This window comes from Monodon monoceros, unplaced genomic scaffold (genome assembly GCF_005190385.1).
Source record: "Monodon monoceros isolate NGI ecotype Baffin Bay Population unplaced genomic scaffold, NGI_Narwhal_1 Super_Scaffold_6, whole genome shotgun sequence".
Taxonomy (NCBI): Eukaryota; Metazoa; Chordata; class Mammalia; order Artiodactyla; family Monodontidae; genus Monodon; species Monodon monoceros.
The window spans coordinates 81,383,215-81,410,699 of NW_021703783.1; the positions used below are offsets into that span (position 1 = coordinate 81,383,215).

The 27,485-nt window shown below is 35.8% G+C and overlaps 1 protein-coding gene across 2 annotated transcripts in view; it reads left to right on the top strand.

The window, feature by feature from the left end:
- Window positions 1-27,485, top strand: part of PARPBP (PARP1 binding protein) — a 79,936-nt gene that overhangs the window by 23,067 nt on the left and 29,384 nt on the right. For both annotated transcript variants that reach the window (XM_029205600.1, XM_029205601.1), the window contains 2 exons: window positions 19,236-19,406; window positions 20,712-20,866. In XM_029205600.1, the coding sequence (XP_029061433.1) occupies window positions 19,236-19,406; window positions 20,712-20,866 (326 nt within the window). The remainder of the gene's footprint in view (window positions 1-19,235; window positions 19,407-20,711; window positions 20,867-27,485) is intronic.

The window sequence follows — 27,485 nt, forward strand, 5'->3', positions numbered from 1 at the left end:
ACCCCGAATAGCCAAAGCATTCTTGAGGGAAGAAAACGGAGCTGGAGGAATCAGACTCCCTGACTTAAGACTATACTATGAAGCTACAGTGATCAAGACAATATGGTACTGGCACAAAAACAGAAACATAGATCAATGGAACAGGATAGAATGCCCAGAGGTAACCCAACGCACTTATGGTCAACTGATCTATGAGAAAGGCGGCAAGGATATACAGCGGAGAAAAGACAGTCTCTTCAATAAGTGGTGCTCGGAAAACTGGACAACTAAATGTAAAAGAAGGAAATTATAACACTCCCTAACACCATATACAAAAATAAACTCAAAATGGATTAGAGACCTAAATGTAAGACCAGACACTATAAAACTCTTAGAGGCAAACATAGGAAGAACACTCTTTGCCATAAATCACAGCAAGATCTTTTTTGATCCACCTCCTAGAGTAATGGAAATAAACACAAAAATAAAGAAATGGGACCTAATGAAACTTCAAAGCTTTTGCACAGCAAAGGAAACCATAAAGAAGACGAAAAGACAGCCGTCAAAATGGGAGAAAATATTTGCAAACGAATCAACGGGCAAAGGATTAACCTCCATAATATATAAACAGCTCATGCAGCTCATTATTAAAGAAACAAACAACCCAATCCAAAAATGGGCAGAAGACCTAAATAGACATTTCTCCAAACAAGACTTACAGATGGCCGAGAAGCACATGAAAAGCTGCTCAGCATCACTAATTATTAGAGAAATGCGAATCAAAACTACAATGAGGCATCACCTCTCACCAGTTAGAATGGGCATCATCAGAAAATCTACAAACAACAAATGCTGGAGAGGGTGTGGATAAAAGGGAACCCTCTTGTACTGTTGGTGGGAATGTAAATTGATACCGCCACTATGGAGAACAGCATGGAGGTTCCTTTAAAAACTAAAAACAGAATTACCATATGATCCAGCATTCCCACTACTGGGCATATACCCAGAGATAACCATAATTCAAAAAGACACATGCACCCCAATGTTCATTGCAGCAGTGTTTACAATAGCCAGGTCATGGAAGCAACTTAAATGCCCATTGACAGACGAATGGCTAAAGAAGTTGTGGTACATATATACAATGGAATATTACTCAGCCATAAAAAGGAACGAAATTGGGTCATTTGTTGAGACGTGGATGGATCTAGAGACTGTCATACAGAGTGAAGTAAGTCAGAAAGAGAAAAACAAAAATCATATATTAACGCATGTATGTGGAACCTAGAAAAATGGTGCAGATGAACTGGTTTGCAGGTGAGAAATTGAGACGCAGATGTAGAGAACAAACGTATGGACACCAAGGGGGGAAGTTGGGGGGTGGTGTGATGAATTGGGCAATTGGGATTGACATGTATACACTAATGTGTATAAAATGGATGACTAAGAGGAACCTGCTGTATAAAAAAATAAAATTAAATTAAAAAAAAATAAAACTATGTTATGTAAAACATCTAGAACATGCCTACTTCCAAGTCAAATGCTCCAATAAGTTAATGCATTTGATGAATCACTTTCTTCATTTTCTGGAAGCATTGCTAAGGTAGATTCTCCCGTAAGTCCCATGCTCTACAGATTGCAGTTCTTTTTTTTTTTTTTTTTTTTGGCCTCACAGCGTGGCTTGTGGGATCTTAGTTCCTCAACCAGGGATTGAACCCCAGCCCTTGGCAGTGAAAGCGTGGAGTCCTAACCACTGGACTGCCAGGGAATTCCCCAGATTGCACTTTTAAAAATATATTTGATCACTACTGTCAAATACTTGTATATGTACTTCTTAGACTTAATGTAGCTTATATGTGCATCTAATGTTTTTTCTGTCCTGTTTGAAAGTTAAATTGCTGACGCCATGACAGTTAATCCCTAAGATTCTTCAGCATATCACTTCCTGAAAATAAGGACAGAACCACAATACCATTATCATATATAAGAAAACTGAAGTATTCCCTAATATCATTCATTTACTATTTTCCCTATTCAAATTTCTCCATTTGTCCCTGTAATGGGTTTTATGTCTCTTTAGAGTCTTTTAGAATTCTCCTCAGGTTTTTTTTTCTCTTGTTATTTATCTGTTGAGTTCCTACTGGTATTATTTAACTTGTTCCTCTATTTCCAATAAACTGGAAACATCTAAAAGCTTGCTTAGACTGAGCAATGTAGTCTATGAAATACTTTATAACTGATGCTGAGTATTTCATTTTGTATCACACTAGGAGACACAAACTGAAGTTGTCCTGAATTTGTGAGGTCTTTCCAATATAAAGATGTAGTTTTTCTTTTGCTGTCAAAAAAGATCTAGTGATACTCTAACTCTGTAAATATCCTGTTTCCCAACAACCTTTCACCGAATGGTTTTGAGCATGCACTGATGATCATTGTCTGAATCAGTTATTTCTTTAGAGTTTGCAGAATGGTTACTTTCCAACTCTATTATGTCTTTATAGTAATTTGCTGCCATTTCTCAGTAAAGAAGAGCTTTATCTTATTAACTAGGATGAAGTACAGTTCCCTAAAAATGGCAGGGTCACTACTTAATTCTTTCTCTTTAATTACCAGTTTAGGAGTTAGTATAATAATTACTTATAGGAAGAAAATTAGATGTTTTTATTTCTGTTTATGTTTCTCTTTTTATGTGTGTTTACATTACTATGGACTCATGGATTTTTATTTATCCAGAGTTTTAAAATCAATTTGTTATTAATCTTTGATGCTAAAATGTAGGGGTCCCCTTTAATCTGGCTTCTGTATCTTTTTTACATGCCCTATTAGACTTTTGAGCACTTATCTCTTTTCTGGTACAAGAAAGTATCCCAAGCCCACCTTTGGTTGTTTCCTGCTTAGGCATGGTTTCTTTTAGTGATTGTAACTATTTTCTGTTGCTTTACATTCATTTATTGCTTACATTCTCATTGTTTGTTTTTCCTACCTTGACAAGACATTTACCAAATTGCGTGGTCTTTTCTCAGTGATACTTAAGGAGTACACTCTTTTTTTTTTTTTTTTTTTTTAGGAGTACATGCTTAATAGGCTACAGGGAGGAAACAATAATTGTTATTGTGCCTTTCATTTAAGAGGAATGAACTAATTTGTACATTTAAAACGACCTAAATAACCAGGAATGAGGACCTGCCCATTCCAATGGAAAATCCTTATAAGGAGCCTCATAGAAAATGTATCTTGTGTGGAACATGGTTAGATTAAAAGAATGTACAGCTTTTTTCTCAGTTTATTTTTCCATTTATAAGATGAATTTATGGAAGGGAACATAATAGGTCTTTGTGGAAGAAACAAAGAGAAATTACAGAAACAATTAAGAGAGCTCAAATAATGGGGTTTATGTCAGTTGCATTTATTTATTTATTATTTATTTTTGGCTGCGTTGGGTCTTTGTTGCTGGGTGTGGGCTTTCTCTAGTTGCAAAGAGCGGGGGGCTACTCTTCATTGTGGTGCACGGGCTTCTCATTGAGGTAGCTTCTCATTGTGGACCACAGGCCCTAGGCGTGCGGGCTTCAATAGTTGTGACATGTGGGCTCAGTAGTTGTGGCTCATGGGCTGTAAAGCGCAGGCTCAGTAGTTGTGGTGCACGGGCTTAGTTGCTCCTCGGCATGTGGGATCTTCCTGGACCAGGGATCAAACCCGTGTCTCCTGCATTGGCAGGCGGATTCTTAACCACTGTGCCACCGGGAAGTCCCCAGTTACATATTGATATAAGGATCCTGCATATCTCAAACACCCTAATGTTTGTAACATCAAATACCGGCAGTAAACTATATAAAGTTGTCATCAATAAACTTATTTTATGATTAAAAAAATCTTAAAGGGATAGCCATGAAAAAGAATTATAGTATATAGAAACTGAAGGGTCTTCACTGTAAGCATATAGTTTTCTCATTTAACAAACAATGGTAGTTTCGTCGTGTTAATCCTCTACTTTTTATCTTTTGCCTTCTTGGATTATATTTTCTAAGAGAATTTTATCTACCATTTAGCTGATGGATTAGATTTTATGAGGACTATTAAAATAGCAGCTATCCTCTCAACCATTTTTCTGTTACTTGCGGACTTCTGATTTTTCTTTTGCAAAGTATTTTATTTCTATTAAAATTCCTAAGTGACTTTTTGGGCTACAGTCGTAAAAAGATATATTTTGATCACCAAATGCTTACTAATGTCACACCAGCTCGTCAAGCAGATGAATGAAATGGACTGGAGAAACAATATTTTTGTTTCCTTATTTTATTTTACTTTATTTTATTTTCCCCTGAGGTACTAATCTATTGCTTTAGAAATTCTGAAGTAATGAAGGGAAAAACAGAATAAAGGCCCCAAAAGAAAACCATCAGTTAAATAAAAAAATTCTACGAGTATATTAGTTCTAGTCCAATCTTGTTTGTTCATTATATGTAAGAATTTATGTGTTGACAAATAAAAACAATACTTGTATAAATTTTAATATCAATTTAGAAAAACTGACTTTATTCAAATTGAGATTGAACATAAGCATTTCAATAATAGTTAAAAGTTAGTAAAAGCAACTTGAAGTTGTCAAAAAGCTTAAATAAAATTGTTCAACTTCTAAACAAACATTGCAAATATTTTGTGGTATGGATAGAATCAGTTTATTAAACAGATAAATGGAACAGTATCTTTATTTTTGGTATCTGGGTAAAAGCTTCAATATTGTGGATTTTTTCAATTTAAGCCCTTGCTTCTGGACATCATAACTGTATTTATGTGGAATGCTTTTCCAGAGAGCCTCTTTAAAACCCACTTGCAAATACAAGAGCAGGGAAACCATAACTGCCATGTTATCTGACCATAATGATAGGGATAGATTTCCAATTGCAGCCATGAGTTAAAAGAAACACTCTGTGAGGACTCCAAGATGTTTTTCCCTGATGTTTGCCTAACATCACAGATCAGAAGGACACTATTTGCTAGCCTTTAAGAACAAGTTGTAGATGTGGGAGTTTAAGCCCTGGTCTTGTACCCAATAAGGATCAGACTTATACATATTAGTAAACTCTCATTATTTCTGGACAGCAGAAGCACAGTGAAACAGAGATTGCATGAAATTAAATGTAGAAAGAGTAAAGGAATTTCTGATTACAACGTGAATATCTCTTTCCTCTGCTTTGATTTTTGGGAAATTGTGTCACGCTTCCTGTATGTTTTAGACAGACTATTGCACTGTTAGGTTAAAATGGTAACTTTGTATTATAGATTCACATGAAGTATTATGATTTACTGTGAAAGTAAAGATAAAAGGACTTTTGAAATAAAGCAGAAAACTATGTTATACCTTACTTTATAAAATTTTAGGACAGATCTTTTTTTAAAAAAATATATGTGAAAGCACTTTAATGATGAAAAGTAACCTCCTACTACTATTAATAATAATAGTAATAACAATAACAACAATAATACTTAATATTAGCAGTAGTATGTTCTACCGTATAAAATAATCTTCCAGTTTCAGGAGTAGTATGAGGCTAAGTTGAGTCCCCAGAGAGTAATATACTACTTATTTAAAGAAGAAGAAACAACTTTCAAAAAATGCTGAAAAACATTTCATTTATTACTCTGTTTCTCTAGCATTAATGGTAACCTAGGGTTCTTAAAGATTTTTGTGTGCCCCCAGGTATTCAACTCACTACTAGAAGACTCTCTTCTTTCTTTCTTTCTCCCTTCCTTCCTTCTTTCCTTCCTTCCTTTCTCCCTCCGTCCCTCCTTCTCTCTCTTTCTTTCTCTCTCTTTCTCTTTCTTTCTTTTCTTTTCTTTCTTTCCTTCTTTCCCAATCGCCCAATTCAGCACACCACCATCCACACCCCACCGCGGTTTTACCCCTTGGTGTCCATACGTTTGTTCTCTACATCTGTGTCTCAACTTCTGCCCTGCAAAGCAGTTCATCTGTACCATTTTTCTAGGTTCCACATACATGCGTTAATATACGATATTTGTTGTTCTCTTTCTGACTTACTTCACTCTGTATGACAGTCTCTAGATCCATCCACGTCTCAACAAATGACCCAATTTGGTTCCTTTTTATGGCTGAGTAATATTCCATTGTATATATATACCACAACTTCTTTATCCATTCATCTGTCGATGGGCATTTAGGTTGCTTCCATGACCTGGCTATTGTAAATAGTGCTGCAGTGAACATTGGGGTCCATGTGTCTTTTTTTTTTTTTTTTGGTGGTATGCAGGCCTCCCCTGTTGTGGCCTCTCCCATTGTGGAGAACAGGCGCTGGAGGCGCAGGCTCAGCGGCCATGGCTCATGGGCCTAGCCGCTCTGCGGCATGTGGGATCTTCCCAGGCTGGGGCATGAACCCGTGTCCCCTGCATCGTCAGGCGGACTCTCAACCACTGTGCCACCAGGGAAGCCCCGTGTGTCTTTTTGAATTATGATTTTCTCTGGGTATATGCCCAGTAGTGAGACTGCTAGATCATATGGTAATTCTATTTTTAGTTTTTTTTTTTTTTTTTTTGCGGAATGCGGGCCTCTCGCTGTTGTGGCCTCTCCCACTGCGGAGCACAGGCTCCGGATGCGCAGGCTCAGCGGCCATGGCTCACGGGCGCAGCCGCTCCGCGGCATGTGGGATCCTCCCGGACTGGGGCACGAACCCGCGTCCCCTGCATCGGCAGGCGGACTCCCAACCACTGCGCCACCAGGGAAGCCCTATTTTTAGTTTTTTAAGGAACCTCCATACTGTTCTCCATAGTGGCTGTATCAATTTACATTCCCACCAACAGTGCAAGAGGGTTTCCTTTTCTCCACACCCTCTCCAGCATTTCTGGTCTGTAGATTATCTGATGATGCCCATTCTGACTGGTGTGAGGTGTTGCCTCATTGTAGTTTTGATTTGTATTTCTCTAATAATTAGTGATGTTGAGCAGCTTTTCATGTGTTTCTTGGCCATCTGTATGTCTTCCTTGGAGAAATGTCTATTTAGGTCTTCTGCCCATTTTTGGATTGAGTTGTTTGTTTCTTTAATATTGATCTATATGAGCTGTTTATATTTTGGAGATTAATCCTTTGTCCGTTGATTCATTTGCAAATATTTTCTCCCATTTTGAGAGTTGTCTTTTCATCTTGTTTATGGTTTCCATTGCTGTACAAAAGTTTTGAAGTTTCATTAGGTCCCATTTGTTTATTTTTGTTTTTATTTCCATTACTCTAGGAGGTGGATCAAAAAAGATCTTGCTGTGATTTATGGCAAAGAGTGTTCTTCCTATGTTTTCTTCTAAGAGGTGTATAGTGTATGGTCTTATAGTTAGGTCTCGAATCCATTTTGAGTTTATTTTTGTGTATGGTGTTAGGGAGTGTTCTAATTTCATCCTTTTACATGTAGCTGTCCAGTTTTCCCAGCACCACGTATTGAAGAGACTGTCTTTTCCCCATTGTATATCCTTGCCTCCTGTGTCATAGATAAGTTGACCATAGGTGCGTGCGTTTATCTCTGGGCTTTCTTTCTTGTTCCATTGATCTATGTTTCTGTTTGTGCCAGTACCATATTGTCTTGATTACTGTAGCTTTATAGTATAGTCTTAAGTCAGGGAGTCTGATTTCTCCAGCTCCGTTTTCTTCCCTCAAGAATGCTTTGGCTATTCGGGGTCTTTTGTGTCTCCATACAAATTTAAAGATTTTTTGTTCTAGTTATGTAAAAAATGCCATTGGTAATTTGATAGGAATTGCATTGAGTCTGTAGATTGCTTTGGGTAGTATAGTCATTTTCACAATATTGATTCTTCCAATCCAAGAACATGGTATATCTCTCCATCTGTTGGTATCATCTTTAATTTCTTTCATCAGTGTCTTATAGTTTTCTGCATACAGGTCTTTTGTCTGCCTAGGTACGTTTAATCCTAGGTATTTTATTCTTTTTGTCGCAGTGGTAAATGGGTGTGTTTCCTTAATTTCTCTTTCAGATTTTTCATCATTAGTGTATAGGAATGCAAGAGATTTCTGTGCATGAAGTTTGTATCCTGCAACTTTACCGAATTCATTGATTAGCTCTAGAAGTTTTCTGGTGGCATTTTTAGGATTCTCTAAGTATAGTATCATGTCATCTGCAAACAGTGACAGTTTTACTTCTTTTCCAATTTGTATTCCTTTTATTTCTTTTTCTTCTCTGATTGCCGTGGCTAGGACTTCCAAAACTATGTTGAATAATAGTGGTGAGAGTGAGCAACCTTGTCTTGTTCCTGATCTTAGAGGAAATGCTTTCAGTTTTTCACCATTGAGAATGATGTTTGCTGTGGGTTTGTCATATATGGCCTTTATTATGTTGAGGTAGGTTCCCTTTATGCCCACTTTCGGAGAGTTTTTATCATAAATGGGTGTTGAATTTTGTCAAAAGCTTTTTCTGCATCTACTGAGATGATCATATGGTTTTTATTCTTCAATTTGTTAATATGGTGTATCACATTGATTGATTTACGTATATTGAAGAATCCTTGCATCCTGGGGTAAATCCCACTTGATCATGGTGTATGATCCTTTTAAAGTGTTGTTGGATTCTGTTTGCTAGTATTTTGTTGAGGATTTTTGCATCTATATTCATCAATGATATTGGTCTGTAATTTTGTTTTTTTGTAGTATCTTTCCCTGGTTTTGGTATCAGGGTGATGGTGGCCTCGTAGAATGAGTTTGGGAGTGTTCCTTAATCCGCAAGTTTTTGGAAGAGTTTGAGAAGGATGGGTGTTAGCTCTTCTCTACATGTTTCATAGAATTCACCTGTGAAGCCATCTGGTCCTGGACTTCTGTTTGTTGGAAGATTTTTAATCACAGTTTCCATTTCATTACTTGTGATTGGTCTTTTCATATTTTCTACTTCTTCCTGGTTCAGTCTTGGAAGGTTATACCTTTCTAAGAATTTGTCCATTTCTTCCAGGTTGTCCATTATATTGGCATAGAGTTGCTTGTAGTAGTCCCTTAGGATGCTTTGTATTTCTGCGGTGTCTGTTGTAACTTCTCCTTTTTCAATTCTAATTTTATTGATTTGAGTTCTCTCCCTCTTTTTCTGATGAGTCTGGCTAATGGTTTATCAGTTTTGTTTATCTTCTCAAAGAACCAGCTTTTAGTTTTATTGATCTTTGCTATTGTTTTCTTTCTTTGTATTTCATTTATTTCTGCTCTGATCTTTATGATTTCTTTCCTTCTGCTAACTTTGGGTTTTGTTTGTTCTTCTTTCTCTAGTTCCTTTAGGGGTAAGGTTAGATTGTTTATTTGAGATTTTTCTTGTTTCTTGAGGTAGGCTTGTATAGCTATAAACTTCCCACTTAGAACTGCTTTTGCTGCATCCCATAGGTTTTGGATTGTCGTGTTTTCGTTGTCATTTGTCTCTAGGTATTTTTTGATTTCCTCTTTGATTTCTTCAGTGATCTCTTGGTTATTTAGTAACGTATTTTTTAGCCTCCATGTGTGCGTGTGTTTTTTATGTTTTTTTCCCTGTAATTCATTTCTTATCTCATAGCGCTGTGGTCAGAAAGATGCTTGGTATAATTTTAATTTTCTTAAATTTACTGAGGCTTGATCTGTTACCCAAGATGTGATCTATCCTGGAGAATGTTCCATGCGCACTTGAGAAGAAAGTGTAATCTGCTGTTTTTAGATGGAATGTTGTATAAATATCAATGAAATCTATCTGGTCTATTTTGTCATTTAACGCTTGTGTTTCTTTATTAATTTTCTGTCTGGATGATCTGTCCATTGGTGTAAGTGAGGTGTTAAAGTCCCCCACTATTATTGTGTTACTGTTGATTTCCTCTTTTATAGCTGTTTGCAGTTGCCTTATGTATTGAGGTGCTCCTATGTTGGATGCATATATATTTATAATTGTTATATCTTCTTCTTGGATTGACCTCTTTATCATTATATAGTGTCCTTCCTTGTCTCTTGTAACATTCTTTATTTTAACGTCTATTTTATCTGATATGAATATTGCTACTCCAGCTTTCTTTTGATTTCCATTTGCATGGAATATCTTTTTCCATCCCCTCACTTTCAGTCTGTATGCGTCACTAGGTCTGAAGTGGGTCTCTTATAGACAGCATCTGTATGGGTCTTGTTTTTGTATCCATTCAGCAAGCCTGTGTCTTTTGGTTGGAGCACTTAATCCATTCACGTTTAAGATAGTTTTCGATATGTATGTTCCTATGACCATTGTCTTTTTGTTTTGGGTTTGTTTTGTAGGTCCTTTTCTTCTCTTGTGTTTCCCACTTAGAGAAGTTCCTTTAGCATTTGTTGTAGAGCTGGCTTGGTGGTGCTGAATTCTCTGAGCTTTTGCTTGTCTGTAAAGCTTTTGATTTCTCCATCGAATCTGAATGAGATCCTTGCTGGGTAGAGTAATCTTGGTTGTAGGTTTTCCCCTTTCATCACTTTAAGTATATCATGCCACTCCCTTCTGGCTTGTAGAGTTTCTGCTGAGAAATCAGCTGTTAACCTTATGGTAGTTCCCTTGTATGTTATTTTCCGTTTTTCTCTTGCTGCTTTCAATAATTTTTCTTTGTCTTTAATTTTTGCCAATTTGATTACTATGTGTCTCGGTGTGTTTCTCCTTGGTTTTATCCTGTATTGGACTCTGCGCTTCCTGGACTTGGGTGGCTACTTACTTTCTCATGTTAGGGAATTTTTTGACTATAACCTCTTCAAATATTTTCTCGGATCCTTTCTCTGTTTCTTTTCCTTTTGGGACCCCTATAATGCAAATGTTGTTGCATTTAGTGTTGTCCCAGAGGTCTCTTAGGCTGTCTTGATTTCTTTTCATCATTGTTTTTTCTTTATTCTGTTCCGCAGCAGTGAATTCCACCATTCTGTCTTCCAGGTCCCTTATCCGTTCTTCTGCCTCTGTTATTCTGCTGTTGATTCCTTAGAGTGTATTTTTCCTTTCAGTTACTGTATTGTTCATCTCTGTTAATTTGTTGTTTAATTCTTGTAGGTCTTTGTTAAACATTTCTTGCATCTTCTCGATCTTTGACTCCATTCTTTTTCCAAGGTCCTGGATCATCTTTACTATCATTATTCTGAATTCTTTTTCTGGAAGGTTGCCAATCTCCACTTCATTTAGTTAGTTTTCTGGGGTTTTATCTTGTTTCTTCATCTGGTAGATAGCCCTCTGCCTTTTCATCTTGTCTATCTTTCTTTGAATGTGTTTTGTGTTCCACAGGCTGCAGGATTGTAGTTCTTTTCTTTTTCATTTATTTCTCATCTGATCTTTTTTTTTTTTTTTTTTTTTTTAGCGGTATGTGGGCCTCTCAGTGTTATGGCCTGTCCTGTTGAAGAGTACAGGCTCCGGACGTGCGGGCTCAGCGGCCATGGCTCACAGGCCTAGCCACTCTGCGGCATGTGGGATCTTCCCGGACTGGGGCACGAACCCTTGTCCGCTGCATCGGAAGGCAGACTCTCAACCACTGCGCCACCAGGGAAGCCACTTTTTTTTGTTTTTTTAAAATTTATTCATTCGTTTATTTATTTTTGGCTGTGTTGGGTCTTCGTTTCTGTGTGAGGGCTTTCTCTATTTGCGGCAAGCGGGGGCCACTCTTCATCGCGGTGTGCGGGCCTCTCACTATCGCATCCTCTCGTTGCGGAGCACAGGCTCCAGACACGCAGGCTCAGTAATTGTGGATCACGGGCCTAGTTGCTCCGCGGCATGTGCGAGCTTTCCAGACCAGGGCTCGAACCCGTGTCCCTTGCGTTGGCAGGCAGATTCTCATCCACTGCACCACCAGGGAAGCCCTGATCTGATCTTTTTGATTTTTTTCCTTCTGCTAACTTTGGGGTTTTTTTTCTACTTTCTCTTAATTTCTTTAGGTGTAAGATTAGGTTGTTTATTTGAAATTTTTCTTGTTTCTTGAGGTAGGATGTGTTGCTATAACCTTCCCTCTTAGCACTGCTTTTGCTGCATCCCATAGGTTTTAGGTTATCATGTTTTCATTGGCATTTGTTTCTAGCTATTTTTTGATTTCCTCTTTGTTTTCTTCAGTGGTCTCTTAATTATTTAGTAGTGTATTGTTTAGGCTCCATGTGTTTGTATTTTTTACGTTTTTTTCCTTAATTGATATGTAGTCTTATAGTGTTGTGGTCGGAAAACATACTTGATACGATTTCAATTTTCTTAAATTTACCAAGGCTTGATTTGTGACCCACGATATATTTTATCATGAGAATGTTCCATGAGCACTTGAGAAGAAAGTGTTTTCTGTTGTTTTTGGATGGAATGTCCTATAAATATCAATTAAGTCCATCTTGTTTAATGTATCGTTAAAGCTTGTGTTTTCTTATTCATTTTCATTTTGAATGATCTGTCCATTGGTGAAAGTGGGGTGTTATAGTCCCCTAGTATTATTGTGTTACTGTCGATTTCCCCTTTTATGGTGTTAGCATTTGCCTTATGTATTGAAGCCCTTGTATATGGTTGGTGCATAAATATTTACAAATGTTATATCTTCTTCTTGGATTGATCCCTTGATCATTTTAGGACAGATCTTAAAGATGATTTTAATTTAGTTGTATCTTAGTACTTTTCTTTTTAAGGCAATGTAATAAAAATATATGAGTTATTTGATCCCAACTTCCTGATAAGTTTTTATCAATAGTTTCAATTTTGAAATATCTAAAAGGGGCAAATACATGTATTAATTTTTCTTTCGTTTATCATTGTACAAATGCTGATTGAGAACTTATTAATAAGAATGGATTGATTACCTATTCTTATGCCAGTCATTCTTTTAGGGCCTAAGGATACATCATTTGCTCTCAGGGCACTCATAAAATAGTAGAAAGATTAATAAAATAGACAAAGTATCAGAAAGTATTAATATTTATGTAGAGAATTATAATTGGTTCATATGCATAGTTATAACAGGTTGATAAGAAAGAGAATATGTGAATTGCTTCTTTATACTGGAAAATCAGGGAGCCTCTCTTCAAATGTAACATTTAGTATCTTTAATATTTAAGAAAAATAGTTTCATAGAATTCATATCAAAATTTTTGTTTTAATGAATTTTGCTTAGATTTTATTTGGAGTCCATGTTTAAGGTAACCTTTTCCTGTGCATTGAGGTTTTTTAAATTGACCCTGACTGCCTTACATGTTTTAAGAATTGTTTTTTACATGAAAGTTAAATAATCCCAAAGCATGTTATCTTTAGAAGTGCTTTTAAGATGTGTATGAACTTGAAACTTCCTTTATAACTGTCTGAGAGACTTCCTATTGATTTGTAAGTTTTATTTCTACCTTTTAACTCTCTTTTGTGCTTCTTAGTTTAATGTGATTAGACAGAACATTAAGTAATCTTAATTTTAATAAGGAAAATATTTTCTTAGAGTTTACAGATGATAAATTATTGGGTCTTTAGCTAAGGTGTCAGTCACTGATAGACTTATGAATTTCATGAGTTTTGAGCATAAGTTGAGTTTAGCATTTGTGAGTCTATTTTCCCAGGGTAATAGGCAAGGAGAGGATTTCAAGTGAACATTCTGGGAGCAACATCTAAGAATTAAAAACAAACAGGATTCCAGAGCAGGGTGAAAGTAGTTGAGAGTGTGAGAATAAGGAGAGAATTTCATGCAAGGAATTTAATTTTGATGAAATCCAATTCATCATTTTTTTCCATTATGTTTTGTACTTTTGCTGTCATATCTAATAAGTCTTCCTAATCCCAAGTCATGAAGATATTCTCCTATGTTTTCTTCTGAAAGTTTTATAATTTTATACTGTACATTTAGGTCTGTGATCTACTTTGAGTTAATTTTTATAAAAGGTGTGAGGTTTAGGTGAAGTTCATTTGTTTTGCATATGGATGACCAGTTGCTCCCACACCAATTATTGTAAAGACTGTCCTTTCTTTATTGCTTCTGTTGCACCTGTATCAAAAATCAAATGGCAATATCTGTGTTCTCTTTCTGGACTCTATTCTGTTTCATTGATCTGAGTGTCTGTCCTTTTGTAAATACTATGCTTTTTTTGGTTTTGTTTTTACAATTTATATTCACTTATTAAAAGGAAACGTTTAAATCTCAAGGTTGAGAAGGATTCTTAAGACCCAGAAAGCAAAAAAAATTAGGGAAGAGATTAATGAATTTGATCATTACAAAATGTAAAAATTTCTTGACCTATTCTATTAACAGTGGTAAAATATAAGAAACAGACTGAGAGGAGATCTTTGCTAGTACATAATATATGAGGGTTAAAATCTAGAATATAAAAAGAACTAACTACTATGAATAAGAAAAAAGCAAACAGATTACACAATAGAAAGCCATGCAGTCAGTTAACAGGAAAAGAAATAAAGATGGCCAACACATTTTTAAAAAGATTCCTAGTCTTCCAGGTGATCAGTGGAAATAGGTAAAACTTTAAAAGTTTTATAACATTAAGTATTGGCCAGGATATAGGAAAATGGGAACTCTCCTTCACTGTTGGTGGGGGTATAAATAGGTACAAGTGAAGGACACTTGGCAGTATGTATTAAAATAATAAAAAAGTACATTCTCTATAATCCCAGCAGTACTATAAAAACACTCAACATATATACAGGGAGATCAGTATCAGAATATACATGCAGCAATGCTTATAATAAAATTTGGCAGAATCTAAATGACCCTCATTAGGGGAATGACTAAATTGTAATATTTTTATATTAGAATGCTATATATTACTGTTTATAAGGAGACAGGTTAAGTTTCTCTTTATGGGCCTGAAAACTTCCTGACACTCATTATATAAGCAATATTTTTTCCTTCTTTCACAGAAGAAAGGTAGAATTAAATTGTAACATTGGCAGTTTACAGCAAGATTTGTGTGCTGTTTTCAAGAAAATGGATATTCCTGTGAGAAGTCTTTGTTCATAAAAACATGTTTTTCTGTTGTTTAATGTATCTATTGGGTTGGCCAAAAAGTTCGTTCGAGTTTGTCCGTAAGATGGTACAGAAAAACATGAACAAACTTTCTGGCCAACCCAATATTAGAAAATAAGAGGGAAGCACCCCTAGTGCCTCAAAGGAAATAAGAAAATTAAGACTGAATATCACCTGGGTTCCAAGTTTCTGCCATGGGAAGGAAATCAATACTGTGCTATCTTGACTATTGTAATTGTAAAGTAATTTTTAAGATCATTTTTCAGCACATATAATATGTTGTTTCATTGTCTTCTAGCTTACATACTTAATTTTTGATGTTCTATTAACCTTACTATTGTTCCTGTGTATGTAATGTGTCATTTTGCTCTGGCTGCTCTTAAGATTTTTTATCTTTGGATGTCAGAGTTTAAGTGTAAAGGAGTGATTTTCTTTGTGTTTTCCTACTTGAGTAACTTCTTGGATGTATAAGTTGATGTTTTCCACCAAATTTGGGATGCTTTTTGCCATAATTTCAGCAAATATTTTTTCTGTTTTTTTCACTCCTCTGCAGGGATTTCAATTACATGTATGTCGGACTTGTTTAATTTGACCTGCAGATCTCTTTGGTTCCTTCTTCTTTTGTTTTCTCTTTTGTTTTTCAGATTTGGTAATTTCTATTTATATATCTATATGTGCACTGATAGTTTCTTTCACTTTCTTCAAGTTGCTGTTGAGCACACCAAGCAAATTTTGTTTCAGTTATTGTACTTTTTATCTCTAGAATTTTCTCTTTATAGTGTCCACTTTTCAGTTCTCATTCCTCTATTAAGTCACTGATAACATAGTTTCCTTTAATTCATTGAACACATTTTAGTTTAGTTCTTCGACTATATTTAGAGCAGATGCTTTGATATTCTGTCTGATAAATCTAACATGTAGGTCCACTTGGTGACATTTTCTATTGACTGCTTTTTATCCTAAGAAGGGGTCACAGTCCCTTTTCTTTGGCTGTCTAGTAATTTTTGGATGAAACCCAGACATTTCAGGTAATATTTTATAGCAACTCCAGTTTTTTCTCATGTTCTTCTGAGGAACATTGGTTTTTATTTCTAGTAGGCAGGTAACTTGCCTAGATTCCAACTTCATAGTTTGTTTCCTTGGTGGTATGCATTGGATATCTGTTCTTATAGTTTCCCTTCGCTGATTTTTTTAGCTTGGCTTTTGTAAGCCTTCCCTCTGCCTGCCAAATTTGGCAGTCAGCCAAGCATTTGGGGGAGATATGGAGCTTATTTCTGTGGATTACTTTTTCCTAGGGATTTTCATGAATTTTCCAGTTGTTCTGACAGGTTTTGGCTTTGTATACTTAACATTTCAAGCCTGTTCAGCTTCAGTTTTCTGCCACTTAAGCTATACACAGTTGTAGAGTGCACTCAGTTTAGCAAACCTTCAGACGCATAGCTCTGGTTCTTTATAGCTCAATCTTTCTAATATATTTCTTTCTGTTTTCTGTCTGTGTTTTTGATGGACCCCCTGGAATCTTCCCCATGCTTGCATAGTTTTGCTGTCAGCTAGGGGTTTTGGATATTTATGCTCTCAATTGTTTCCAGGAATTCCTCCTTTAAATTTCTAGCTGTTTTCCCAGCTCTGAATTCTAATCTCTGGCACCTTTAGTCACTTCTATAGTCATGAAACTTGGGCCAGTAAACCACAAACTTAATTCATACCCTTCTTATTGCAGTTCTTTTAAAACTAAATGTTCCTCCAGCCTCTATTTTTTGGACACTTACCAGTGTCTTTAAATACTATTTAAAATTTTTTATTTAATATTTAATGTTTGTTATTTAAGGGGTTCACATGATAAGTTGCATCCCCTCCTTTACTGGAAGTTGTAGGGACTTGAATAAGCACAAACTTGCAATTCTTACCCTTCTTGTTGCAGTTCTTCTAACATTAAACATTCTCCTCCAGCTTGTGTCTGCTTTTTGGATGCTTTCCAGTGTCTTTACATAGTTATGTTTTAAAAATTTTACCTAATATTTTGTAGTTGTTACCTGTGGGAGTTCACAGTATCACTTCTGTAATACTAGAAGTTGCATTGTTAGTGATTATTTAGTGGCAAATGTATGTAGGAAAATGAGATCAGGTCTCATCAGAAATGCAGCTGTATCTTTTATATCATTTTCTAAGAGACATTTTCCAACAATTATGATAGTTGTTATTTACTTATAGATTCTCATTGGTGGCAAGTTGTTTCATGAGCCAGGATATGTTCATTGTTCAACCCAAACTTTTGGTTTATATGGCAATTCTCTTTTCCCAAAGAGCTGAGTGAGATGCTGTCATTGAATGATCATAAGTATTTTTGCTGCGTATTAAAAAAAGATTGTTGGAATGGGAGAAAATATTTGCAAATGATACGACAGGCAAGGGCTTCATCTCCAAAATATATAAACAGCTCATACAACTCAACAACAAAAAAATAAACAACCCAATCGAAAAATGGGCAGAAGAGCTTACTAGACATTTCTCCAAAGAAGATCTACAGATGGCCAGTAGTTACTTGAAAAGATACCCAACATCACTAAATTATTAGAGAAACGCAAATCAAAACTACAATGAGGTATCAACTCATACCAGACAGAATGGCCATCATCAAAAAATCTACAAACAATAAATGCTGGAGAGGGTGTGGAGAAAAGGGAACCCTCTGGCACTGTTGGTGGGAATGTAAATTGATACAGCCACTATGGAGAACAGTATGGAGGTTCCTTAAAAAACTAAAAGCAGAACTACCATATGACCCAGCAATCCCACTACTGGGCATATACCCTGAGAAAAACCATAATTCAAAAACAGTCGTGTACCACAATGTTCATTGCAGCTCTATTTACAATAGCCAGGACATGGAAGCAACCTAAGTGTCCATCGACAGATGAATGGATAAAGAAGATGTGGCACGTATATACAATGGAATATTACTCAGCCATAAAAAGAAACGAAATTGAACTATTTGTAGTGAGGTGGATGGACCTAGAGTCTGTCATACAGAGTGAAGTAAGTCAGAAAGAGAAAAACAAATACCATATGCTAACACATATATATGGAATCTAAAAAAAAAAAAGGTTCTGAAGAACCTAGGGGCAGGACAGGAATAAAGACGCAGACCTACTAGAGAATGGACTTGAGGACATGGGGAGGGGGAGGGGTAAGCTGGGACAAAGTGAGAGAGTGGCATGGACTTATATATACTACCAAATGTAAAATCAATAGCTAGTGGGAAGCAGCTGCATAGCACAGGGAGATCAGGTCTGTGCTTTGTGACCACCTAGAGGGGTGGGATAAGGAGGGTGGGAGGGAGGGAGATGCAAGAGAGAAGAGATATGGGGATATATGTATAGCTGATTCACTTTGTTATAAAGCAGAAACTAACACACCATTGTAAAGCAATTATACTCCAATAAAGATGTTAAAAAAAAAAAACAACTCCAATGAGGTACCACCTCACACTGGTCAGAATGGGCATCATTAAAAAGTCTACAAATAACAAATGCTGGAGAGGGTGTGGAGAAAAGGGAACCCTACAACACTGTTGGTGGGAATGTAAGTTGGTACAGCCCCTATGGAAAATAGTATGGAGGCTCCTCAGAAAGCTGAAAATAGAGTTTACCATATGATCCAGCAATCCCACTCCTGGGAATATACCTGGACAAAACTATAGTTCAGAAAGATACATGCGCCCCTATATTCATAGCAGCACTGTTCACAATAGCCAAAATATGGAAACAACCTAAATGTCCATTGACAGGTGAATGGATAAAGATGTGGTATATGTATATGATGGAATACTACTCAACCATAAAAAATAATGAAATAATGCCATTTGCAGCAACATGGATGCAACTAGAGATTATCATACTAAGTGAAGTAAGTCAGAAAGAGAAAGACAAATACCATATTATATCACTTATATGTGAAATCTAAAATATGGCACAAATAAGTTTATCTACAAAACACAAACCGACTCATAGAGAACAGACTTGTGGTTGCCAAGGGTGGTGGGGGGAGAGGGATGGACTGGGAGTTTGGGGTTGGTAGATGCAAACTATTACATTTAGAATCGATAAACAACAAGGTCCTACTGTATAGCATGGGGAACTATATTCAATATCCTGTGATAAACCATAATGGAAAAGAATATGAAAGAATGTTTATGTGTGTATAACTGAGTCGCTTTGCTGCACAGCAGAGATTGGCACAGCATTGTAAATCACTTATACTTCAATAAAAAATAAATAAATAAAAAGATTATTTATGAATTTAGAAATCTTCAATAAAGAAAATATTTTATTGTACAGGTACAGTTACTAGCAAAGAAAATTATCTACTCATATTTAAACCTGCTGGTGAATTCAAAGAACGACTTGGCTCTGGCTCATATTCTCAATATTCCTGATAGAGGACTTGGAAGAGAAGCCTTCACTGATTTGAAACATGCTGCTCGAGAGAAACAGATGTCTATCTTTTTGGTATGGACATGTTACCTTTTCAATATTTATTTTAAAGACTCTCTGAACAGTAGATCTGTGTACCTTAATATAGAATTCTTTTAACTATGACAGAGCAACTTTTAAATTGTGAATATGTGTTCTATGTCATGTATTTGAAAATCCGTGGTAGTTTTGTTTTTTACTGTATATTTTACTATATATATAGTTCATAAGGGAGAATTTCTCTAAAGCTGTGTTTCCCTACATGTGTTCTGCAGAGTGCTAACCCTGTTAGATTCTCCTTGAATAAATTATTTCCAGAGGCAAAAGTGCCTGTTCAATGCTCTTTGAATAAATGTTTCCAAGGGCAAAAAGTTGGAAATCGTGTATACTCTTACTGGATATATGTAATGCATGTATACTTCTTTCAAGAAGTCCTACCATAAAGAAACCTGCTTAAGTTAACCTTGTTATTTAACCTGTCATTTCCTAAGCTATTTAACCATGGAACTTTCCCCAGATTATTTAAATTTCATAGATTTTTCCTTTCTTAGGATATGCTTTGGAAAATACAGCTTTAGAACATTTTGTCTTTGATGGAGATGGCCTAATGTATAGCCATCATATTATATATACGTATTTTTATCATTGTAAAGGCAAGACCTTTTGAACTACACATGATCAAATGATCCTAAAATGTGCAAGCTAGATGGGGCTTAGTGATCATCTAGTCTAAATCTTTATTTTACAAATAAAGAAGCTAAGGCTTGGAAGAGTTGAATTAATTGTTCAACTTTGAATAAATCAACACAATTGACACAGAAAAATCCCTTTGTTCCATATAACAATTCCAGTAGCCAGTAGTCAGTCTATTTAAGAATATATTTTTTATAGAATACCACTGTTTAATTCTTTATAGACAGTGATATACTCTTTTTTTATGGCCATGCTGTGCGGCTTGCGGGATCGTAGTACCCCGACCAGGGATCGAACCGGAGCCCCCTGCAGTGGAAGTGCAGAGTCCTGACCACTGGACCACCAGGGAATTCCCAACAATGATATACTCTTACGAACATATTCTTACGCCCTTAATTTGTCTCTAACTTGGCTCCTCAGTCTCAGCCTCCACCTGTGTTGCCATCACCCTTGCTGGCATGAATTCTACATAACAGTTGTTTCTTTGATTATTTGTTTCCGAATGAAAATGTGGCATGAGTTATAAAAAGTGCTTCTCTTTACCTGTGTACCTAGAAATATGTAAATGTGCCTAGCTTCATAAAATAAGGTGTAGTTTTAACTTACTAAATCATTAAACATAACCAAATTATTTGTTTTAATTCATAGGTGGCTACATCATTTATTAGAACAATAGAGCTTGGAGGGAAAGGATATGCACCATCACCATCTGATCCTTTAAGGACACATATAAAAGGATTGTCTAATTTTATTAATTTCATTGACAAATTAGATGAAATTCTTGGAGAAATACCAAATCCAAGGTATGACAAATGTGTGTTATTAGTCTGTCTTTAAAACTTCACAGAATCAGAGGTAGATTACAAATTAAGAGCTATTGAAATGACCAAGCATCAGACTAAGCTAGGAAGAAGAAACAAAATATCTATATGAGGGAGGGATAAATTAGGAGTTTGGAATTAGCAGATACAAGCTACTATATATACAGTAGGTAAACAACAATGTCCTACTATATAGCACAGGGAACTATATTCAATATCCTGTGATAAACTATAATAGGAAAGAATCGCTTTTACTGTACACCAGAAATTAACATGACATTGTTAATCAACTATACTTCAATTAATAAAATATCTAGATTAATAAATTATAATCACATGACCTTTCCCCCTAAATTTCTGCTTATCTGTCATTCTAAAATTTTTGCCAAGGTCAAATGGCATGTTCAAATTAAATTTGACTAGAGAAGAGGGCTTACCATTCATTTTTTTTCTGGAAGAAATAGATTTTTGAGGATTGGAAATGACTGAATAGATAATTTCTTTAAACTTTTTATTTAGCAATAAAGGAAACTCATACCAAGAATGAGTCAGGAAATTGATAAAAATATGATGAATTTTATATTCCGTTTTCTGCTAGGTTTTTTTCATTTTCTTTTTTTTTTCTTACATCTTTATTGGAGTATAATTGCTTTACAATGGTGTGTTAGTTTCTGCTTTATAACAAAGTGAATCAGTTATACATACAAATATGTTCCCATATCTCTTCCCTCTTGCATCTTCCTCCCTCCCACCCTCCCTATCCCACCCCTCCAGGCAGTCACAAAGCACTGAGCTGATCTCCCTGTGCTATGCGGCTGCTTCCCACTAGCTATCTACCTTACATTTGGTAGTGTATATATGTCCATGCCTCTCTCGCTTTGTCACAGCTTACCCTTCCCCCTCCCCGTATCCTCAAGTCCATTCTCTAGTAGGTCTGTGTCTTTATTCCTGTCTTACCCCTAGGTTCTTCATGACATTTTTTTTCTTAGATTCCATATATATGTGTTAGGATACAGTATTTGTCTTTCTCTTTCTGACTTACTTCACTCTGTATGACAGACTCTAGGTCTATCCACCTCAGTACAAATAGCTCAATTTCGTTTCTTTTTATGGTGGAGTAATATTCCATTGTATATATGTGCCACATCTTCTTTATCCATTCATCTGATGATGGGCACTTAGGTTGTTTCCATCTACGGGCTATTGTAAGTAGAGCTGCAGTGAACAATTTGGTACATAACTCTTTTTGAATTATCGTTTTCTCAGGGTATATGCCCAGTAGTGGGATTGCTGGGTCATATGGTAGTTCTATTTGTAGTTTTTTAAGGAACCTCCATACAGTTCTCCACAGTGGCTGTATCAATTTACATTCCCACCAACAGTGCAAGAGGGTTCCCTTTTCTCCACACCCTCTCCAGCATTTATTGTTTCTAGATTTTTTGATGATGGCCATTCTGACTGGTGTGAGATGATATCTCATTGTAGTTTTGATTTGCATTTCTCTAATGATTAATGATGTTAAGCATTCTTTCATGTGTTTGTTGACAGTCTGTATATCTTCTTTGGAGAAATGTCTATTTAGGTCTTCTGCCCATTTTTGGATTGGGTTGTTTGTTTTTTTGATATTGAGCTGCATGAGCTGCTTATAAATTTTGGAGATTAATCCTTTGTCAGTTGCTTCATTTGCAAATATTTTCTCCCATTCTAAGGGTTTTCTTTTGGTCTTGTTTATGGTTTCCTTTCCTGTGCAAAAGCTTTTAAGTTTCATTAGGTCCCCTTTGTTTATTTTTGTTTTAATTCCATTTCTCTAGGAGGTGGGTCAAAAAGGATCTTGCTGTGATTTATGTCATAGAGTGTTCTACCTATGTTTTCCTCTAAGAGTTTGATAGTTTCTGGCCTTACATTTAGGTCTTTAATCCATTTTGAGCTTATTTTTGTGTATGGTGTTAGGGAGTGATCTAATCTCATACTTTTACATGTAGCTGTCAAGTTTTCCCAGCACCACTTATTGAAGAGGCTGTCCTTTCTCCACTGTACATTCCTGCCTCCTTTATCAAAGATAAGGTGACCATATGTGCGTGGGTTTATCTCTGGGCTTTCTATCCTGTTCCATTGATCTGTCTTTCTGTTTTTGTGCCAGTACCATACTGTCTTGATTACTGTAGCTTTGTAGTATAGTCTGAAGTCAGGGAGCCTGATTCCTCCAGCTCCATTTTTCGTTCTCAAGATTGCTTTGGCTCTTCGGGGTCTTTTGTGTTTCCATACAAATTGTGAAATTTTTTGTTCTAGTTCTGTGAAAAATACCAGTGGTAGTTTGATAGGGATTGCATTGAATCTGTAGATTGCTTTGGGTAGTATAGTCATTTTCACAGTGTTGATTCTTCCAATCCAAGAACATGGTTTATCTCTCCATCTGTTTGTATCATCTTTAATTTCTTTCATCAGTGTCTTATAATTTTCTACATACAGGTCTTTCGTCTCCATAGGTAGGTTTATTCCTAGATAGTTTATTCTTTTTGTTGCAGTGGTAAATGGGAGTGTTTTCTTGATTTCACTTTCAGATTTTTCATCATTAGTGTATAGGAATGCCAGAGATATCTGTGCATTAATTTTGTATCCTGCTACTTTACCAAATTCATTGATTAGCTCTAGTAGTTTTCTGGTAGCATCTTTAGGATTCTCTATGTATAGTATCATGTCATCTGCAAACAGTGACAGCTTTACTTCTTCTTTTCCAATTTGGATTCCTTTTATTTCCTTTTCATCCCTGATTGCTGTGGCTAAAACTTCCAAAACTATGTTGAATAAGAGTGGTGAGAGTGGGCAACCTTGTCTTGTTCCTGATCTTAATGGAAATGCTTTCAGTTTTTCACCATTGAGGACGATGTTGGCTGTCGGTTTGTCATATATGGCCTTTATTATGTTGAGGAAAGTTCCCTCTATGCCTACGTTCTGCAGGGTTTTTATCATAAATGGGTGTTGAATTTTTTCGAAAGCTTTTTCTGCATCTATTGAGATGATCATATGATTTTTCTCCTTCAGTTTGTTAATATGGTTTATCACATTGATTGATTTGCGTATATTAAAGAATCCTTGCATTCCTGGAATAAACCCCACTTGATCATGGTGTATGATCCTTTTAATGTGCTGTTGGATTCTGTTTGCTAGTATTTTGTTGAGGATTTTTGCATCTATGTTCATCAGTGATATTGGCCTGTAGTTTTCTTTCTTTGTGACATCCTTGTCTGGGTTTGGTATCAAGGTGATGGTGGCCTCGTAGGATGAGTTTGGGAGTGTTCCTCCCTCTGCTATATTTTGGAAGAGTTTGAGAAGGATAGGTGTTAGCTCTTCTGTAAATGTTGGATAGAATTCGCCTGTGAAGCCACATGGTCCTGGGCTTTTGTTTGTTGGAAGATTTTTAATCACAGTTTCAATTTCAGTGCTTGTGATTGGTCTGTTCATATTTTCTATTTCTTCCTGATTCAGTCTTGGCAGGTTGTGCATTTCTAAGAATTTGTCCATTTCTTCCAGGTTGTCCATTTTATTGGCATAGAGTTGCTTGTAGTAATCTCTCATTTTCTTTTGTATTTCTGCAGTGTCAGTTGTTACTTCTCCTTTTTCATTTCTAATTCTATTCATTTGCATCCTCTCCCTCTTTTTCTTGATGAGTCTGGCTAATGGTTTATCAATTTTGTTTATCTTCTCAAAGAACCAGCTTTTAGTTTTATTGATCTTTGCTATCGTTTCCTTCATTTCTTTTTCATTTATTTCTGATCTGATTTTTATGATTTCTTCCCTTCTGCTAACTTTGGGGTTTTTTTGTGCTTCTTTCTCTAATTGCTTTAGGTGCAAGGTTAGGTTGTTTATTCGAGATTTTCTTGTTTCTTAAGGTAGGATTGTATTGCTATAAACTTCCCTCTTAGAACTGCTTTTGCTGCATCCCATAGATTTTGGGTCATCATGTCTCCTTTGTCATTTGTTTCTAGTTATTTTTTGATTTCCTCTTTGATTTCTTCAGTGATCACTTTGTTATTAAGTAGTGTATTGTTTATCTTCCATGTGTTTGTATTTTTTACAGATCTTTTCCTGTAATTGATATCTAGTCTCATAGCGTTGTGGTTGGAAAAGACACTTGATACAATTTCAATTTTCTTAAATTTGTCAAGGCTTGATTTGTGACCCAAGATATGATTTATCCTGGAGAATGTTCCATGAGCACTTGATAAAAATGTGTATTCTGTTGTTTTTGGATGGAATGTCCTATAAATATCAATTAAGTCCATCTTGTTTAATGTATCATTTAAAGCTTGTGTTTCCTTATTTATTTTCATTTTGGATGATCTGTCCATTGGTTAGAGTGGGTATTAAAGTCCCCTACTATGAATGTGTTACTGTCGATCTCCCATTTTATGGCTGTTAGTATTTGCCTTATGTATTGAGTTGCTCCTATGTTGGGTGCATAAATATTTACAATTGTTATATCTTCTTCTTGGATTGATCCCTTGATTATTATGTAGTATCCTTCTATGTCTCTTGTAATAGTCTTTATTTTAACGTCTATTTTGTCTGGTATGAGAATTGCTACTGCAGATTTCTTTTGGTTTCCATTTGCATGAAATATCTTTTTCCATTCCCTTACTTTCAGTCTGTATGTGTCCCTAGGTCTGAAGTGGTCTCTTGTAGACAGCAAATATACGGGTCTTGTTTTTGTATCCATTCAGCCAATCTGTGTCTTTTGGTGGGAGCATTTATTCCATTTACATTTAAGGTAATTACCGATATGTATGTTCCTATTCCCATTTTCTTAATTGTTTTGGGTTCGTTATTGTAGGTCTTTTCCTTCTCTTGTGTTTCTTGCCTAGAGAAGGTCCTTTAGCATTTGTTGTAAAGCTGGTTTGGTGGTGCTGAACTCTCTCAGCTTTTGCTTGTTTGTAAAGGTTTTAATTTCTCCATCAAATCTGAATGAGATTCTTGCTGGGTAGAGGAATCTTGGTTGCAGGTTTTTCTCCTTCATCACTTTAAATGTCCTGCCAGTCCCTTCTGGCTTGCAGAGTTTCTGCTGAAAGATCAGCTGTTAACCTTATGGGGATTCCCTTGTGTGTTATTTGTTGTTTTTCCCTTACTGCTTTTAATATGTTTTCTTTGTATTTAATTTTTGACAGTTTTATTAATATGTGTCTTGGCGTATTTCTCCTTGTATTTATCCTGTATGGGACTCTCTGTGCTTCCTGGACTTGATTATCTATTTCCTTTCCCATATTAAGGAAGTTTTCAACTCTAATCTCTTCAAATATTTTCTCAGTCCCTTTCTTTTTCTCTTCTTCTTCTGGAACCCCTATAATTTGAATGTTGGTGCGTTTAATGTTGTTCCAGAGGTCTCTGAGACTGTCGTCAGTTCTTTTCATTCTTTTTTTCTTTATTGTGCTCTGCAGTAGTTATTTCCACTATTTTATCTTCCAGGTCACTTATCCGTTCTTCTGCCTCAGTTATTCTACTATTGATCCCATCTAGAGTATTTTTTATTTCATTTATTGTGTTGTTCATCGTTGTTTGTTTCATCTTTAGTTCTTCTAGGTCCTTGTTAAATGTTTCTTGCATTTTGTCTATTCTATTTCCAAGATTTTGGATCATGTTTACTATCATTCTTTTTCAGGTAGACTGCCTATTTCCTCTTCATTTGTTAGGTCTGGTGGGTTTTTATCTTGCTCCTTCATCTGCTGTGTGTTTTTCTGTCTTCTTATTTTCCTTATCTTACTGTGTTTGGGGTCTCCTTTTTGCAGGCTGTAGGTCCGTAGTTCCCGTTGTGTTTGGTGTCTGTCATTTTCTTATGCATAAATTTTTGATTTGTTTTTAAATGATACTGGAATTAAGAGGTGTTTTTAATCAGATAGACTCTTATTTATAATATTGGTATATTTTATGGTGAGTTAATTTTAGATTAATTTGTGTGGGGCAGAAGTGGGTTGTATATGCTAGCAATCGTGAGAGATCATTGTCAGTTTGATGGGTATGCCATAGCATAGCACTAATAAAAATAGCTGGTATTTATTGAACACTTACTATGTATCAGACACTACGCTGAACTCTTTATGGGGATTATCATTTGATCATTAAAAAAAACCTTACATTGTAGTTGCTAGATAAATACTCAGTTTAGAGAGGAAGAAACTGAAGCACTGGTGTAACTTACCTTAGTCACATTGTTATTAAGTAGCAGAGTTGGGATCTGAATTCACTTCTGACCCAGGGACCCATTCTCTTAATCGCTATATCTTATTCTACGAAACGTCTTTCCATTTTAAGATTCCAAGAAGAATTTTTTTCAGGATTTTATTCTGAATTGTTTCCTTCTGTCTTCTTATATGGATATCTATTACAACGAAGTGAATTTGGAAGAGGGTTTGAATATGACTTATATTCAATATCAGTGACATCTGAATTTCTAAATAATATATTGGCCAGCCATTTCTTCTGAGATAGCATATAATTAATTTTAAAGAATGCTATATTTTTGGCAAAGCAAAATAGATATATTTTGTTGAAGTCAAATGGTACTATAGACTTACAGTAATAAAATCCTCAGAGGAATTGACTTTTAATA